The following is a 17776-nucleotide window of genomic DNA, read 5'->3' as shown; positions in this document are numbered from 1 at the left end:
TCTACAGGGGCAAGAGGGAGGCTGAGGATCAGAGATGGGCTATGACCTCTCTGCTTCATGTTCTCCAACTGCTGCACAAAGTGAGTAACCTTGTCATCAGGCCATGGGCTTGCTCTTTCTCTATCATCTAATTTATTCTGTAGTTTTATATAAACTGGAAAAGCTTCAGTAGCAAAAGTTGAGAGTGTAACACTCAGCATCCTCCCCATTCAAGCATGTAGTTACAAAATTCCCTGGTTACTGGTTGAGCTCTTGATCCGAACTAGGACAAGGATCACAGAGGGGAAGAGAAAACAGATTTAAACGTGGATCTCCCACAGCCTAGATAACTGTTTGCCATCTTGTCCCGTCGATCTATGTGAGCTTGAGTTAGTGAGTATAGATAACACCAGTGACTGTGCCAGTCTGCTAGCAAAACTGAAATATTTAATTTCAGAAATGTCCACTCTTAACCTTGGAAATGAAAAAGAAACAACTCTAGGTGAGTTTCCCTGGTTTATTTGAGCCATCCAAACCAATAAACCATTTAATGAAAAAAAGTTCAGCCAACTGTACTTGGTTAAAGGAACTTCTCATAGTGTGAAAATTGACAAAGACCTTGGATTTTCCATTTATCTGAAATTGCTATCAAAACTGTAACTTTTATAATATTTTTTGAAGATGCTTTTGCTCTGGAAAATCTTGTACACTTGGACAAAGCTGTTTAAAAAACCCCGAAACTTAAAAAAGACTTTCTATTTTTTATTATTTTTCTGGTATTTTTACTGGCTCTGGAATAAAACCAGCTACTAGGTCTTTTTTTTTTTTTTTTCAGTCTTTCTGCATTTTTGTAGTCCTTGGGTTTTCTTCCTGCTCTTTAATATACTTAAATTTTAGCAATCTCAGTTAAGAGTCTTTGTTTTTTATCTCTCCATTGTTTTTCCCAGGATCAAATAAGATTGACATATCTGCTGTGTCTCTGTTGCTTTACTCTGAATACCTCCAGAGGAAAGTAAGATACAAAGACAAAGCACTTTTCCAGGCGCAGAACTAAGTATATGCAATCTTTGGTCATTCAGGTTCTCAAGGCCAAGTCTAGATAATCTAACTCTTTTCTTTTCTCCCACTTGCTTTCCTCCTCATGGGCAACCTCCCAGCTAGCTGTAGTATTTATACCGTAACACTGAGAATGAGCATTGAAATGTCAAACTAACAGTTCCCTTCTGGGGTTAAACTAGTGGCAGATGGCTTGAGGACTATGCAAGCCCCTGTCCCAAATTGGGGGTTCGCTGTGACCTGTTGTATCCCTATCTTTAAAGATAAACTTGAAGAACCAGCCCACCTCTGCCTTCCCAGGGATCTGCTCTCTTATCTCTAGTAGTCGCTCACCAACACTTTAATCTGTCAAACCCCTCTCTGCCGCCCTAGCAACATGCATCCAGGCTTTTTTTTCCAGCTGACATAAGCTTCCTGCCACCTCCTGATGACAAGTGCTTCCAACATTTCCAGCTGTCAGACTTTCAGCATCTTCTCCACATGTCACCAGGCTGACTTTGCTGAACCTCAGGCAGTTTTGCACTCAGCCAGTTGCCTGATGCTATATCGTGAGAGTGACTTCATCCTGACCACAGTCACTTGTCCGCCTCTTTTTATGCTAACCAGTGACAATCAGGGTTGCTGCTTTTTCCTTCCAGATAGCTTCTGCTATTGCATTTGTATACCAGTGCATGCTTTGTTCAGAATTAGTCAGCCATTGCATTAATACTATTTTAGAGCAGTGGCTTCAGTAGAGCTATATTAAATGTATTCAAAGTGCTTCTCTTCTAATTGGAGTTCAAGCAGGAGTGCCTCTTCTGAATTGTTGATGTCTTAAATTTATGTACAGCATGACATTTAGACAATAATTTTAAAGAATCAGACTTTTCAAAAGTAGTCAATACTGGATTTACTCTGTTTCTATTAATGTATATGGAATTTTACCACCGATTTCCCCAGGATCAGCTTTAGGCCATCATTTCACACTTCATAAAGTCTACCTAAATTGTGTGTTGGTACCAAATTCCCTGGCAAATATTGTCCTTTTTCTTTTATTTATTTTTTTTTTTTCTAAAGCCCTGTTTCTGCACCATCCTCTCAGTAGTGTCAGAAATGGAATACATCAGCCAGATGAGAATCTCCCACTGAAATAGATTGTGCCATTACAAAATTCACCAGCGCCTTCTTCTTATCTCTTTTTTGAGTGCTGCTGTGCGTAAAGTTTTCCACAAGCTCTTCTAGATGCTTTTTCTCCTTGAGAGGATCAAAGACAGAATGAGTGTGGGAGACAGGCAAGCGGGAGGAGAGCCCAGATGGCAAATACAGCAAGCCTGGGCTCTGGGTGCTCAGCCTTATCAAAATTACCTTAAGGCTGAAAAGATACACTTTTCAAGTCCAAGATACAAGCACTCTGAGCCTTGCCCTGCAGACGGACATCAGGCTGCCCTCTGAAGGGACCCAGCATCCTGCTTTCCTTGCCCTGTGGGAGCTCACAGAGCTGGAGCAGCACACCAGCCCTTGCTCCTTGCCTGGTATGAGGGGCAGATCCCCAGGGAACCCACTGCAGGGACAGGCTATACAGAGACAAAATTAATACCGCCAACTCTCACCATCCCAGCAACTTCCCTTAGTGCTAGGCAAGCCATAGCAGTAAATTGAGACTGAGCCTGCTGTAACATTCTTGCTTCTTTGCAAATGTCTGGGCTGAGGGCCCAGTTTGAGGATGCACTACCTGCCACCTGCGTCACCTCTTTCCCATGCATCAGATGGTGTGGCCATGGGACTACAAGTGTCTTCTTGCTGAACTCACCGCAAGTGTCAGCTGCTGAACTCACCGCAAACCACTCATCACGTTTTGCTGTTCTTATCCAGGGCTGATTTGAGGTTGAGTAAAAGAGCTGAGCTGACAGACTCTCTGCCTTGTGTGATTGATACCTCTGCCTCGAGGAAGGTGGTGGGAGCATGCAGCTGGGTGATGAACAAAATGGAGCCTCTATGGAGCAGCTGACATTTAGATACAACACGCACACATTGCTTGGTGAACTTCACCCTAACTGAGGCTGGAGGTCTCTACCAGCACAGGAGATGTGCTATATTGTAATCCATGTTCTAGATGTCTCCAGTGACCCTTTTGAGTTTCATATGGGAGAAAATGCAGTGTCCTCCATCTTCCATTTTGAGAAATCTCATTAAATAACAGACTCTTTATTAACTATATATGTAACTATATTGCTGACTTTTGTATTACTCCTTCTTGCTATGTGCTAGTGAGTTGCAGCAGTTGTCAGGCAAGTTCCAGCAAGATTTCTAAAACCCAGTTCAGGACTGAGGGACTGATTTCCATGCAGTGTTTTCTCATGAAGGTAGAGCTAGCTTTAAAATTCCAGAGCTCTCCCAGTAAGTTGTATATTTGAGTCAGATAATGGAACAAAAGGGTTAAGAAAATGTTAACATTTTGCATGTGTGGGACAGATTATGATACTACCACTTCCTAATATTTTCAGTGGTCTAGATGCCATCTCCAAAATCCCTGGATGTTCGGTACATTGACATCTTGAAGGTTATGTCTTGCAGCCAGATTTTTAAATATATATGGATATCTCAGGCATCAGATAAGCATCTGGAAGCATCTAATAGGATTTTAATCCTTCTTACGTTGCTTCAAACAAAATTAATTTTTCATTATTTTGTTGTGTAAGGTACTTAAAAAATCAAAACCTAAGTATACTTTGGAAATTGAGCTTCTGCTTTAGTTTTTTAGACTCTTTTGAAAATCCATGATCTATTATAAAATCCACATTGTGTGAAAAACAAACAAACAAACAAACAACCACCATTCATATCACTGTGATGATTACAGTGTTAAAGTTCACAGAATGTAAATGAGAGTACTGAAAAGTTTTCCCATGTTTAAGACCCCAGCATCTAAAGGAAATGAAGAGTCTGAGTGAGGCTGTAAGACTATCTTCAAAATCTTTTTCTTCCCCTGTTTAAAACAAATTATTAAACCCCCTAATTCTTAAATTAAAGTGTGTTTTCTTGGTTTGTCTGACTTTTTTGGTTTGTTTGGTTGATTGGTTGATTTTTTGGCTGCTTTAGTTTCTGAAACTCTACCTCTCAAAATGCTTTTGCCTCACCTATTACAATTAAGCTATTGTTTCGCTTAGAAAAGTGGCCTGATTTAATTCAGTTTTGTGCCTTAGAGTAAACCGGAATGATTAATAGCTCTGTGTGTGCCTAATGATGTGAGCCCTGCAGCCACTAAAGCACCTGTCTCAGTGTGTAACCAGCCAGGGTTCACTATTGTGCATGGCTGTAGATTCACATAACAAAAAAGGCAATTAGACAATGTAAGGGATTTGAAGGGAACTAACAATGCAGGGAAATTGCCAGGGAAGGATTAGTTATCTCTTGCTTGATAAAAGCAGGTATCAATGGAAAACTCTAAATTGTCCCTCCATAGTGGCTCCATATGGGAAGCTTAGTGTCTAATGAAGACTGCCAGGGTTAAACTCTGAAAACAAAGACCTGGAAAGTTGAAAGTGTGCTTAAATTAGCATTTCTACTGCCCTTTCAGATCACTCCTAAATTTGCGAGTTCTGCTAGCTTTAGCTGTGACTCTAACGGCAACCCGTTCTGTCCAAACAGAAAATTCTCTGTGATTTTAGCATCCATAAAGGCAGATTCAAAATTACTCCAGAAGGATGATCGGCATCTTTTGGGTTTTGAAAGAGTTGCATTGGCAGTGTTGCCTTATTGTCAGTCTTAGAAGATATATGTGCTCTTGAGTCTGTTCTATAAGACATAGGGCATCCACATTTTTTCTTGAGTCTGTTCTGTAAGACACTGAACATACCTCCTAACTTGTGCTGGTCTTTCTCGCAGGACAGCTTCTTTGTGTGTGCAGTAATTGTTTTTGAAGTTTGCTCCATCAGCTGCTTCGCAGTGCAGCTTTCTGTGTTGGTTGGTTATTTTGATGGGTTGTGAGAGCGATGGGCTGGCTGACTGATTGCTGAGGTGTTCCTCCTGGCTGCGTGACAGCCTTGCTGGCTGACCTCGGCCAACTGGTTTTAACTCTGGTGGGGGATAGCAGCTAATATTTTCCAAGGCATCTAGGTGATTTAGGAGCCCATGGCTCACCCTGAAGGGGGTCGATGCATTTGGAAAATGTTGCCCTATTAAACCTACCCCAAAGGGATATAGCGTAAGCTAATTTATGTTTGTAAGACAGCTTGGGGTCTTGGATTCCTGTGATGTGAGTATCTTGCACTCTCCTTTTGGTACAGAGGCAAACAAGATCCATTCCTGTGGCTGTTTCATTGGACAGTCATGCTGTACTGAATCCACATCTGCTGATAAGTAGGCAACTTCTAGATAAATCATACAGGCATATCTCTGAAGCCTAGAAATAAGAACTTCTGGCTCCAATAACAAAAGCCTGTGCTGCCTGACCTAAGGAAGGCCGCCTACTGCTCTGGTTGCGATCAATCCATCGCCCTTCCTCTGGCTGGTAGGTTTTGCCAGGATGGCAGCATGCCGGAGAAGCAGCAAAATAGGAGCTGCCCTGCCAGCTTCACAGAGGTCCCTTGTTGCCTCAGCAGGCACCTGGGGGACAATGAGGTGACCCGTTCTCGAGTCACGGTGCCTCTGCTCTTGGCTGATGCCTTCCAGGGCTGAAGAGAGGTAGTGAGGCACCTGGAAGAAGGTTGAGAGAGGTGCACTGTGGCCCCAGTGGGGGAACACAGGGTTATCACCACAGGGCTGAGATGTGCAGGTGACCTGGCCATGCAGGGGAAGGTGTACTTTATGTGTGCATTCTTCATGCTCCCTATATTGGTTACATATCCTTACATTCTCCTGCTGCATAACAGGAATAGTGGCTTTGCCTAAGGCGACCAGCATTGTGTCTGTGGTGCTCCTTGTGGCAACTAACCACCCTCCTGTCCTCACAGAAAATCATTAATTACATTTAAATGCCCCTCGCTGAATTTCCCGCATGGGTCTCTTTATGTCTTAAGCTGATCATTAGGATTTTTGTGGCTTGCGTGTAGTTATACTGCAGGAGTTCTTTAATAAACCACACTGAGGGTGAAAGTGTCTGTAGGAGGGGGGCAAGAGAGGGACTGAGTGGCTTCTCTGTGGGTGTCTGATATAAATGAGAAGTGAGGGAGAAAGGAAGGGATTAAGAAGTAATTAAAGGGTAGAGAGAATCGTAAATGAGGAAGAGAGGAAAAGACTGCAAAGAATATTGCTGATGGGTTTTAAATCTGACTTTGGGCAGTCGTCTGTTTTTTACACAGTCGGGGGAAGAAGTTGGAGGCAGCCTTGGTTGCTGTTATGCTTTCAAGTCATAATCTAAGTGCTGCCTTGATTATACACCATTCTGATTACTGTGGTCTAGTGATTAGAGCATAAAACTTGAAGACAAAAAATATGCTGCTTTTCATGCCTGCGAAGGACTTGCTGGGTGGTTTTGAGTGAGTTATTTTGCTTCACTGTGCCTCATTTTCCTGATCTGCAAAATGGGGATATTAATGCCTATTTTTGTGAAGGCAGTATGAGAAACTTAACTGGAAACTTCTGTATAAATGTCAAGTATCATTATTATTGTTCTTAAACTAATCCATTGTAGTCAACTGCTTTTGTAGTTTTTATGAAAGCAAATACAATGGGAGCTAAATAATTGGCTGCCTAACAATGTTATTTTAATTAGAAAAAGACAAAAAGTGTCTGAAAAATGCAACAGTGGGTTGCCTTTTTTCATCAATTACCAAAAAAAAAAAAAAATAGTCTTCCAGAACTAAACCATACCATACCAGGTAATAAAGTTCCTCTGAAGTACGTGTGACACACTGATCAGAAGTAACAGGGGCAGAGATTTTTTGTTTTGTTACATGTTTGGTTCACTATTTGCCTAGCACAGTCAAGGATTTTCAGTTATTGTTGAGCGAGTAAGATTTAGGTTAAAAATGCAAAAAAAAAAAAAACGTGTTTACTTCTTTGCCAGCATCTGGAAGATGAAATTTCCTCAGGCTGTGACTTTAAAATCCTAATTTTCAGTTGAATAGTTTGCACTGTCTGGTTTATACACCTTCGGAAACAGCATAACAACCACCAGCACACTCTCTCCTTGGGGAGGTGAATATAACCCATTTTTTAACACAGTGCTGTTAGCACAAGGTAGTGGAACGGAACTGGGAAAACACCAGTCCTATTACTCTTCACATTTACCTACATCCTGCTTAAACCCTGAAAGGCAATCCTGCCTCTGCCAGTCCACCCTGAGGGTGGACAGTCCCCACGATTCAGCTCAGGGCCACAGGCATAAGGTTTTATCAACAGGCATGCACTCACTGTATGGCAGGATTTTCTTAGTCCAGGGTGCTGATTGTACTGGTAAAATTGAATGTTTGCCAGTCTATTTTATTCTTTTTCTCCTGAATTTGCCCTGACAGGAACAGGATTTTGCTGGTGTAATGGTGTTTATTTTGTGATGGAGGAATGGGAATGTTTGGGGCTCTCTTAAGACAGAACGATGTTAGTCATAGGTAATGTGTCGTCATACATCCAAGGGATTTGGCAGAAATCTGTTATGTAGTCTTGGCCTTAACACGACCCCAGAGTGAGTAACTTGTGACCTGTCTGTCCTCATCAGCGTCAGTACTGCTGCTTTCTAGGACAGCCCAATTAAGATAATTTTATGGTTGCTGTAAGAGGACTTAGTATCTGTAAGGCAGGCTGAGTGGAGCAGTCCTGGCTGTTCGCTGTCAGTCCCCAGAGACTGCATTGCAATCACGGCCTCTCCAAAGCACTTTCCTACACCAGGCAGCACAAGCCCATTCTCTGAAGGCTCGTCTTTGGCTGGGTTCTCTGCATTTGTGAGCTCCTCCCCTCTAAAACCAAGGCTGTTCAGTGACAGGTATTACAGTATACACTGAGATGGCTAGAGCGATGTGACATCTGGATGCTGATGGCTCTCTAACATGATGGACAAAGTACTGGATAAATACACTGTAGCACAAAGACCCAAATCTGGTTCCTGGGAAGCCAGATCCATTCAGAAGACAAGGTCGAATGACATTTTAGTGATGGCCTTTAAATAAGATACTGTTTCGCAAAATAATAAAGAGCCAGTGTTGAACTGGGCTTTTTGTTTTTTTGCTCTTGGTTGGTGTTTTGTTTTGTGTTTTTGTTTGTTTGGTTTTGGTTTTTGTTGTTGTTGTTGTTACACTTTTGAGGACATTTGTGAGGACTGCTCTTCTCTTGCTTGGTCAGAGTTCTAACATGTTTTGCACCAAGTGTAGTGAGTGCATGAAGACTTTGAGAGGGGGGAAAAGCATTTTTCTAAAACAAATGTAGCGTGTTGGATCTTTAGATTTTATGGTTTTGTCCTGATGGTGAAAAAATTAACACTAAATGTATAAAATTAATATGATTTCTTTACTTCAAAGAAAAATCTGGTGTTGGCTTTGTATTCTTTCTGTGAATGGTTAACATAAAACACTGTCCTTGTGAATACTGGACTGCTCATTCTCTCAGTGAAGTTAAGAAAAATGTTTTATGTGTGACAGCACTGGGAAGCAATACTATTTTTCAGGATGAGTACAATGAAATTCTAGCAGGTAATGCTCTTCATCAGAAGACATTTGTAAGAAAAATGCTGAAAAACATTCCTCTAGTTACACTATTAGGTAGGTTTTATTTTCTTTCTCAGTAAGAATAGTGAGCATACATACACAGAAAACATGCCTTGCTCCACCATTGTTCTGAACTGCTAGCTGCAAATGAGATTCTTCAGTCTACTCTAGCACTCCTTAATATGTCTTTTTCAAGTGTAAGAAATGGATAAATGGATTTGATTTTTAAACAAATGGTCTCACCGCGATTCCCCATCAGCAAGGAGCAGTCTTCTGTGTGACAATGCAAGCGGTCGAACGAAGGAGCCACAGAAAACTCTTCATCTTGAAGAGCTCAACAGACGCATATTAAAATGAGTTGACTGAACCTCAGTCCTGTGTCTCATGGGTTCATCTTTGGGGAAATGAGGTCCACTATGCTTTTTCTGATTACAGAACAAGATGCTTCCTCATGCTTCTCTGCTGGCCACTTGTGCTGGAAGGGCAAATTCTGCTTTGCCCTGACAAAGTTCAGTTGGACAGCTTTCTCCCATTTCTCCCAAAGCAGTGAACACAGACTGAGACAATGGGTAAACTATGATGTAAAGTTTATATACAAGAATATAACATTTATCTGGAGTATTTACAAGGTTAATTAAAGCAATATTTTACAACTCTTTCAGGTTAATCACTAGGTATATTACAGTTAGGCTACAGATGGTTTAATTTGCAAAATATTTTTTAAAAAATTGCATTCAGATCAACCAGCTCCAAACCTTGTTCATTTTTTTTTTTTTTTTTTTTTTTTTTTCTGAGAGAGAAGGGCTCAGACTTGTGGAAAATAAAATGTGAGAATGGTTAATATACTCTTACTGATGCCTATGTATCACATGCAAGAGTCATAACATGACCTTTATAGCATTAATATAGATGGCAAGCCATTTCACCTCAGTGAAAGAGTCATACCCCCGTGACAGGCCAGTGGCATATGTGGTTGTTTTTCTCTGCATCTCCTATTTTTGCACATCAAACATGCATGTATACAGAGAAGCAGCAATATAAATGAACCAGCATTACCAAAATGAAGAGGAAAAAACCTCAGACCAAAGTCACATTTGCAACCATAAAAAAAAAGCTTTAAGTGAGATACTTTAATACTTCCCAAAAATAGTCATGATTTTTTTATTACATTTTACCCTATGTACAGGAACGGAGGGCTCCCTCCCCTCTCGGAGAGCGGTCACCATGTTTCATGCCCGGTGCATCTCAAGGCTTAGAAGGGCCGAAGTAAGAAGGTGCGGGAAGCCCCGAGAGCTCGGGACAGAGGCGGCTGCTGGAGGTGGCTGGAGCTGAAGCCACTAACATTGCAGTTTGCGGATGCTGCGAGAGAACCGCTTGAAAGCCCGCTGCCCCTTCTGCCACCGCTTCAGCGAGGTGATGACCAGTTCCCCAGCTTGCTTTTGCCCCATCACCAAGTAGGGGACATTGATGTCGTTCATCTCGTCGCAGGTACACTGGAGGCCACCTTTGAGCCAAAGCACGATCTTCCTCAGATCCCTTTCTGTCAGCCCATTCAGCTTGTAGATGGTTTTGCTCTTTGTTTCGGGGGTGATCTTGGTATCCCCATTGATGTAGGCAATCTCCTTCACTTTTATCTTCAAGGCTAATAGAGCAAGGGGAGGGGGAAGTGGAGAGAGGGAGAGAGATTGAGAGGTTTTTTTCCCATTAGTGCACATAAAGAGGACCTGGGGAGGGAGGTGCCCTATTGCTAATTAAACTGTCAGGGCTGACAGAAGAGGCAGCAGGTGGCTCCATTTCTAAAGCCACAAAGGGCATGCAAGTCATTTCAGTTTGAATCAACCTTAGAGTGGAGGGTTTTTTTTGGTTTCTTTTCTCCTCTCCCCCCTCCCCCTCTTTTTTTTTCCTTTCTAAATTAATATTTTCTCTGGCTTTTCTCCTGTTTGCAAACAGACAGAGGGCAGGTTTGCTGCATTAAACAGCACCTCGGGGTTTTTTTCTGGGAGAAGACAGTCTTCCCAAAACTAGGGTTTAAGGGGAGGTGGGGAGGTGAGTACCTAGACTTAATCTGAAACCTGATCTCTGCTGTGGCTGAAAACTTCTAAACTTAATTTATTAGGCTGGAGAGGATTTTAGGCAAACCTGTAAGGAAATGATATTTCACATGCATTGTTTTTTTGAAAGAATAGATCCTGTGGAGGGCAAATTGGTCCAACAGCTGCATTTGATTTGGTAAAATAACTAGGAGGGGGATACAAGGCTCTGTAAGAATCTGTGGGGCATGTTTAGCTTTAGGAGGATTTATCTGAGTGCAATTTGCCAGGCCAAAGCTATTGGTTGTTTTAGCAATTATGTCCCAAAGTCATGGTTTCAGTTTTTAGGTGGTAGATTCTTTTTTAAAGAAAGACTTTTGAATTGCTGTGGATATTTATACTACAAATATGTTTCAAGGTATAAACATTGACCTATTATAAAAGGATTCTCCTCCTTATTCCCTTCTTCTCTTGAAATGCAAATGTGTGGATAATGTGCTGTTCAGTTGTCTGTGTCAAAGGGGCTTTCTCGTCCTCTTATAACCCCAGATCTTCCCATTAAGTTTATATCCCCAATTGTCTGTGCATTACCTTCTCTGTCAAATGATATATTGAGCTTCGTTCTTAATCTGCAGAGAGAGTTTTTCTTATTGTGAGATTGGTTATGCAGCTTTCTCATATGTCTAAATGAAGCTTTGCTCTACTTCTCCCCAGGCAATAGTCTGGATGAAAGAACCCTTTTTTTTTTTTTTTTTTTTTTTTTTTTATTTTACTTTCTGTTTGGCTTGCCAGCAACATACGCATAGAAGAGCACTATTTTGAAACAGTAAACAGAAAAGGACTATAAAAAGGGCTACTTTTTATTCCAAGGTGGAATTCTGTTTTTCATGACCCAGTGGTCAGATGAGTCCATCTGCAGACAAGACAAAGCCCTGCTTTTATTTAGGCACATCCCTCATTCCACTGGGAGTTTTACCTGACCCCAAGCCCTCAAGTTTCAACCAAGAGGGCTCTTCTTCCACTTACCAAAGTCATTTTTGCAGAGGTTTTCCACGATGTCATTATCATCTTCATTTCTGTTTTTGCAGGCATCGCAGACCTTGGGTGCTGGAAATGCAAGGGACAGTCCCCATCAGGCTCGGGGAGAAAGGAACAGCAGGTGGCGTTGGGACCCCTTCGGAAAACACCGTTTTCCCATCCCTCGATGGAGGGGCTGCCCCTGCGCCTTGCTCCCCCTCCCAGCCCCGGCGCTATCCGAGCACTTTGACGCGCCTTACCTTGCTGCGGACCCGCTGGAGGGGGGCACGGTGTGATTTGAAGTCACATCTAAACCAAAAGTTTGGTTTGGGTGGGTTGTTTTTGTTTTTTTTTACGGTGGAAAGAGTAAAGTGGGGGGACATGACACAAAACACCCCAACCCCGCGCTTCAGCGATGATCTCTGCAGAGGGAGGATGTCCCTCTCGGAGCCCCGCGGCTCGAGTCCGGGCTCCCCGACCTTTTCTTGGGGGACGGGCAAAGGCCGGGGGCTGCGAGCCGGTACCAGTTCCCCGACGGTGCCTGCGGTTTCCCCGGTCCCCTCGGGAAAGCCTCTTTGAGTTTCATCCGCGATCCCCGTTTCGGAGCATCGAGGCGTGTTCTAACGGGCGGGAGAGGCCTCTGCTCCCCTGGAGAAGGCTGGGGAGGGACCCCTGTGTCGGGGCAATTCATCGGGGGGTAGGTGCTGCCGGCCTGGGCCAGCCTGGCGGGCTCCCTCTTACCTTCCCTGGTGACCGGGAGGATGTGGTCGCTACTGGCCAGCGGGATGCAGAGGTCGTTGTCCTTGGGGAAGCGGCTGCAGTCCAGCATGTCGGGCCAGGGGAAGCCGAAGGCGGACATCACCGGGGCGCAGCTCTCCTTCACCTCCTCGCAGAGCGAGTGGCAGGGCTGGATGATCTCGTCCAGGTCGTCGATGCAGACGGGGGCGAAGAGGGAGCAGAGGAACTTCCTGGTGTCGGGGTGGCACTGCTTCTGCACCAGCGGGATCCAGGTGGAGGCCTGCTCCAGCACCTCCTGCACCGTCTCATGCCCCAGCAGGTTGGGCAGCCGCATGCTCTGGTACTCGATGCCCCGGCACAGCAGCATCGGGGCGGGGATGGGCTTGCAGTTGGAGCGCTTGTAGGAGAAGTCGGGCTCCCCGAAGGGGAAGAGCCCGGCGGCCGAGGCCATGCACTGGGACGCCAGCAGGAGCAGGGCGCAGAGGCAGCGCTGCATTTTGGGGCGCGGAGGAAGTGGTGGTGGGGGATTGGCGAAAAGCTTGGGGGGCCGGGGTGGCGGGGCGCGGAGCGGGTGGCGCGCCGCTGCCCTCAGCCGCAGGCAGCGTCCCCCAGCCCGGGCTCCTGCCTGCCAGACGGGGACGGAGGGTCTGAGCAAGATGCGGGGGCAAACGGGAGTTTTCTGGATTTTTTTGTATGCAAATGGCAGGGGGAGCGGGGGCTGGGAGGAGCCTGGTGACAGCCATCCAGAAAGGATTGGTCACTACTTTCTCGGTCTGCTTTTGCTAAGGGGGATTGTCTTTTGGCAGGAAATCCTTGCAAGAAACGTTACCGTGCGAGCATGGGAAAGGGGGAAAAGATCTCCGCGAACAAAGAGCCACGAAAGCTCGAGGAGCTCCTCGGCCGGGTAGGGGAAGAGCGGCTGCTCGGGGGCCGGCGGTAGCTGGAGGTGAGCTTTGCCGCCAACACAGCTACTGCCAGGCGACGGGACGCCTCTCTGCCCCTGGATCCCCCTGCCCACGTTTGGTGCTTTCGCTGCCAGCTTAAAGGGCCCGTTCTCCAAGCAGGGGGCGAGGCTGTCTGCTCCCTCAGCCCCCAGGGGGTGTCTGGCACCTCCGCCCCCTCCCTGCGATGCTGGCACAGCTCGGCCTGGCTCTGGAGCCGGAGGCAGCGGCTGGGGGCTGCCGGTTCTCCTGGCCCCCTCCATCTCGGCAGCACCCAGCGTCGGGGGCTGCCCCGCGGGAGTAGTGGGGGCTACAGTGCACCCCGGGGCTGGATTGTCCCCGACTGCCGAAGGGGATTTTCCCCAGGTGGAACCATCCAAGTGCTTTTGAAATACCTTCCTCTGGCACGTTTTTTCTGAGGCTAAAAGCGCGAGTCTGGCTCGGTGCAGCACAGGCGCATCCCTTTCCCTTCACTCCTGTTTTCACCTAGAAACTCCCTTAAAGAATTATGTTTGTGTTGATTTACCACAAAGGGGAAGACAACAGGCAAGGCACTGGGATCACAATGCAGCTTCAGTGCAAGTTGGATATTTCTTGGATTTTTAGTAATATTATTTATGGGATTAGTATTGAAAAGAGTAGGCCTGTGTAGTATCATTTTTGTGGTAAACCACATTCATTAATCAGCTACCGAATGTATCTCCTTATAGAGATTTTTTATGAGAAGCTAGCCTTAGCCATGATGACTTCTATAAATCACAGGATCCCTGTTATGTCCAGAGGTCCAGATCACTGCTTGTGGCATAGGAAAAAGATGGAACCTGCAGCATCTCCCCAGGGAAGTCAGGGGACTGCTGTGCTGGAGTGGCTGTGCTGCTGCCCCAGGCGGGCTGCTGTCATGCACTGAAGCCAGTGCCAGCTCCTTCAGAGGAGGTTTCAAGATCCTTTCCAGCAGCCATGCTGATGGATGTTATCTCCCTGTAGGCTAGTTTATCTGTTACTTCGTTTCATACCTGGAAAATAAATGTCCTCAATGTCTAATATCACTTGTGGAAAGGCTTAAAAGTAGTTTATTTCTTACAGATCCATATATTCTTGTCATTTATTATCTGTGTTCAACTTTAAACCATAAATCTGTAAGCTCTTGGCCTCAGTTGGCTTGCATGGCACTGAGCCTCACTGATGACTTATGGTGCCCATTTTAAGCCTGTTTTGCCAAATGTTGAGGATTGCCAGAGGCTGTAGCTGTTGCCACTCACAGATGTCATTTCCAGCTCGCAGTGCTGGTCCCACTGGCCTCTGTCCCCAAACTTGTCTTCAGCGGAAGGGGACCTACTAGCACGTTTGCCCTTAGCCTGAATGGCTATTCACCACATCTTTGTAAAACTGATGAGTTTGTGGTTTGTTTTTCTCTTTCCTGTTTTTTTTTTTTTTTTTTTTTTTTTCACTGCTTCTCATTTTTTGAGTAGTGGACATCCCTTCAGGTAGATCTTGGCATGATCAGAAGATAATTTTCCTGCTCCATAAGTTTCCAGGAGCCCCGTACACTGCTTTTCACAGGCCCAGCCTGCTGGGCTGTGTGGAAGCAAGGACCCAAATCTGAAGAGACTCTGTTTAGACTACAGATAATAACCATTTTCAGTGGCAGAGAGCAAGACATTTCCAACAGAAATCTGGTAATTTTTTTCACCAGAAATGTTTGCTTGTTTGCTTCCAGCCCACAGGAAAGAAGGAGGAAAAACACACTGTTTTTCCTGGATTAAGCCTTGATTTGAAATGAGGCTTTACGAGACCTTACTATTTCCATTTTTAATCACCCTTGGCAAACTAATTTACTATAAATTTGAAACTATCTGAGATCATGTAAACAAAACCAGCCCAAGCCTGCAGCCCCAAGCAATCATGGCTGCCCTCACTCTGATCCCTTGCAGGGGAAAACGCAAGAGCAGGAGGTTGCTATCGGTGCTCCTTGCAGCAAACTCGGGTATGGCTTTCCCAGCCTGTGGATCTGCATGCCATTTGCAGCAGTTGTGGTTTAGTGGGGCCCATACACAAATGTGGGCTGGGTGTGAGATGTGTGGAGTGGCTGCTCCATTCACAGGGTCCAGATGATTTTTATGCTAAATGCTCAAAGCCTAGCAAAGCTTAAGAAGGAAGAGCAACTTTGGGTGTCCAAGCCAGTGTGTTCAAGAGGTAATGGGGTAGAGAAGGAGACACCCGTGGGGCTGTCTCTGTAGGGGATGCCAGTGTGCCTGCAGTGTTGGGTGGCTGCTGAGGGCAGGGAGACCTTGCAGCCCTGCCTTCCTAGGGTGGCTTCTCTTTCCTTGCATCACCTTTTGGGGAGGATGCAGCTGGCGGTGAAAGGTGGGTCTGGGCAGCCCTTGGGGAGCGGGGTTGTGTTTTGGGCTGCCCCGGGAGCCCTTGCTTTCTCCCGGCTGTCAGGGCACACGTCGGGGCCGGGGGTAGTGGGGCACTGCACAGTCCGGGAGTATCCCCGGGGCGGACGGGTGTCTCCCCGTCGGGGACTGTCGGGGGTGGGGGGTATCTCGCTGCAAGCGCTCAGGCCAATAAACAGCCGCGGTTTCACGCTTAATCGAGTATGAAACTAATGAGCTCTTTACGGCTGTTGGCGGTTTCAACCCCGGGACCCCCGCCCAGCGGGCAGCCCCGAGCAGCCGCCGCTGCCCCCGCCCGGCCCTTTAAGCGAAGGCGCGGCTGCCCGCGGCGGGCCGGCGGAAAGGCGCCCGGGAAGGCAGGGCCGGGGCCTGGGGGACAGGGATGGTGCCTGCGGGGAAGGGCCCGCTCTCCCCGGAGCTCGCAGCCGCCAGGTGAGGGCTCTAAGATCCCCAACCGGAAAAGCGGGGAGGCTGGAGGGTTTAGCCCGGGTAAAGCCCTGGGCGACCTGGGGATAGCCAAGCAGGACGGCACACTTAAAATGCAATGATGTTTTAGAGTACATTTTTATTGTTTGTAGGGGAGCATAGGCTTTTGAGCTCCTGTAAATCCATCGAGTGGCATGGACGGTTAAGCTGCTTTAAACACGTGAAAGTAACATAAGTTTTTAAGCCACCTTAGATGCTTAAAGCAATACAAGCTGTTAAAACATCTTTAATCCTTAAGTGCTTAAATCACCTTGAATCTTGGGAGTGAGGTATGAGAATGAGCGGACTAGAAAAAAGATCCCAATCCCAGTTCTTTTCCCTGTGTCCCCCAGAAACCTCAGTAAAAGTTACCTGATGGATGGGGCTGAAGATGAATGAACTGTGGGGAAAATTACCTGACTCTTTGGTGCTTGCAAGGAGTTAAGAGTAGCATTGTTTTCTGAAGAGTGTGCCTGGTCTGTGCCATCTATATTGAAACCATGGTGCTGCTTCCTCTTGCTCTCAAGACTTGGTGTGAACTCAGATTTTCCTTTACCTTTTCCTGGCTAGTCCTGGAGGCACAGTGGAAAATGGAAGATACATTGATACTTGCTAAAGAGTGGGCAAGACTTGCTTTAATGCAGGCAGCAATAAATAGTATCAATTTGTTATTCTGTCTGTTGCATATTTTTCCAAATCTGCTGCCTTGAGGTCACTCAGTCCCTTATCTGGCTATGTATGTATGTATGTGGTCACCTCTTCAGACACCCTCCTCCACCCCCCAGATCTATGACTCATTGAGGTGCTTTGCTGATGTGATGAGCTTGAGGTGAAGGCTGATGGCTTCCCCAGCCTGAGCCCCATATTCCTTTGTCACCATCCTAAAGGCAGCATCACCTTTTATCATAGGATAACTGTTGCTGGAGGAGACCTCAGGAGACCATCTAGTCCAACCCATGCTGCTAGTTCAAAGTTTAGCTAGATGCCTTGCAGCCTTAGCCACTGTGGTGCCTGCACACTTACCTGGGAGGCTTGGTTCAAGGCTGTGCTGCTATCTTCCTCCCCTTCCTGGAGAAAATCCTGAGCTTTTGGTCCCTGGGCAGCTCACAAGTTGGTTTGCCATGGTGGCAGATTGGAGACCAACAGTGACCACAGAGGGAGGCACATACCCCTAGAGGGTAGCCAAGCCTTCACCAGCCCAAAGCACCCACCTTTACCAGGCGAATGGGTACTGCTTTCCCCACTGAAGGGTGCCCAGCCTCACCACCAGCTGCTGCTGGAATGAAGATATGGCTTTTTAGTTTACTGTCTTTGGCCCATAAAATGGCAGAGGTGAGGACAAAACTGATTTTCTCCCCATGATGAAAAAAAATCTGATGAAAGTGTCTGCTTATCTTTAAAAACGAGCTCCAGCATCACACTACCAAAATATTATTGCTATTTGAATCTTGCAATTGCATTTGGTAGGAAAAAAATAGGATTGCACAGGCTTTCATGGGAGGCAGCTCAGCAACAGATTCCTCCTGACTCTGTTTTGG

The 17776-nt window shown here is 45.8% G+C and overlaps 1 protein-coding gene across 1 annotated transcript; it reads right to left on the bottom strand.

Moving 5' to 3' along the window:
* Window positions 1–9221: 9221 nt before the first annotated feature.
* SFRP2 (secreted frizzled related protein 2) lies at window positions 9222–13245 on the bottom strand. Its single transcript, XM_005500843.4, has 3 exons — window positions 12440–13245; window positions 11708–11788; window positions 9222–10293 (listed from the first exon to the last, which is right to left on the bottom strand). Exons 1-3 carry the CDS (start codon window positions 12930–12932, stop codon window positions 9989–9991), a joined length of 879 nt encoding a protein of 292 aa, XP_005500900.2. The 5' UTR covers window positions 12933–13245; the 3' UTR covers window positions 9222–9988.
* Window positions 13246–17776: the final 4531 nt, after the last annotated feature.

This window comes from Columba livia, chromosome 4, assembly GCF_036013475.1.
Source record: "Columba livia isolate bColLiv1 breed racing homer chromosome 4, bColLiv1.pat.W.v2, whole genome shotgun sequence".
Lineage (NCBI taxonomy): Eukaryota > Metazoa > Chordata > Aves > Columbiformes > Columbidae > Columba > Columba livia.
The sequence above is the reverse complement of the archived record's forward strand: the minus strand, read 5'-3'. Positions and strand labels throughout refer to the sequence as shown.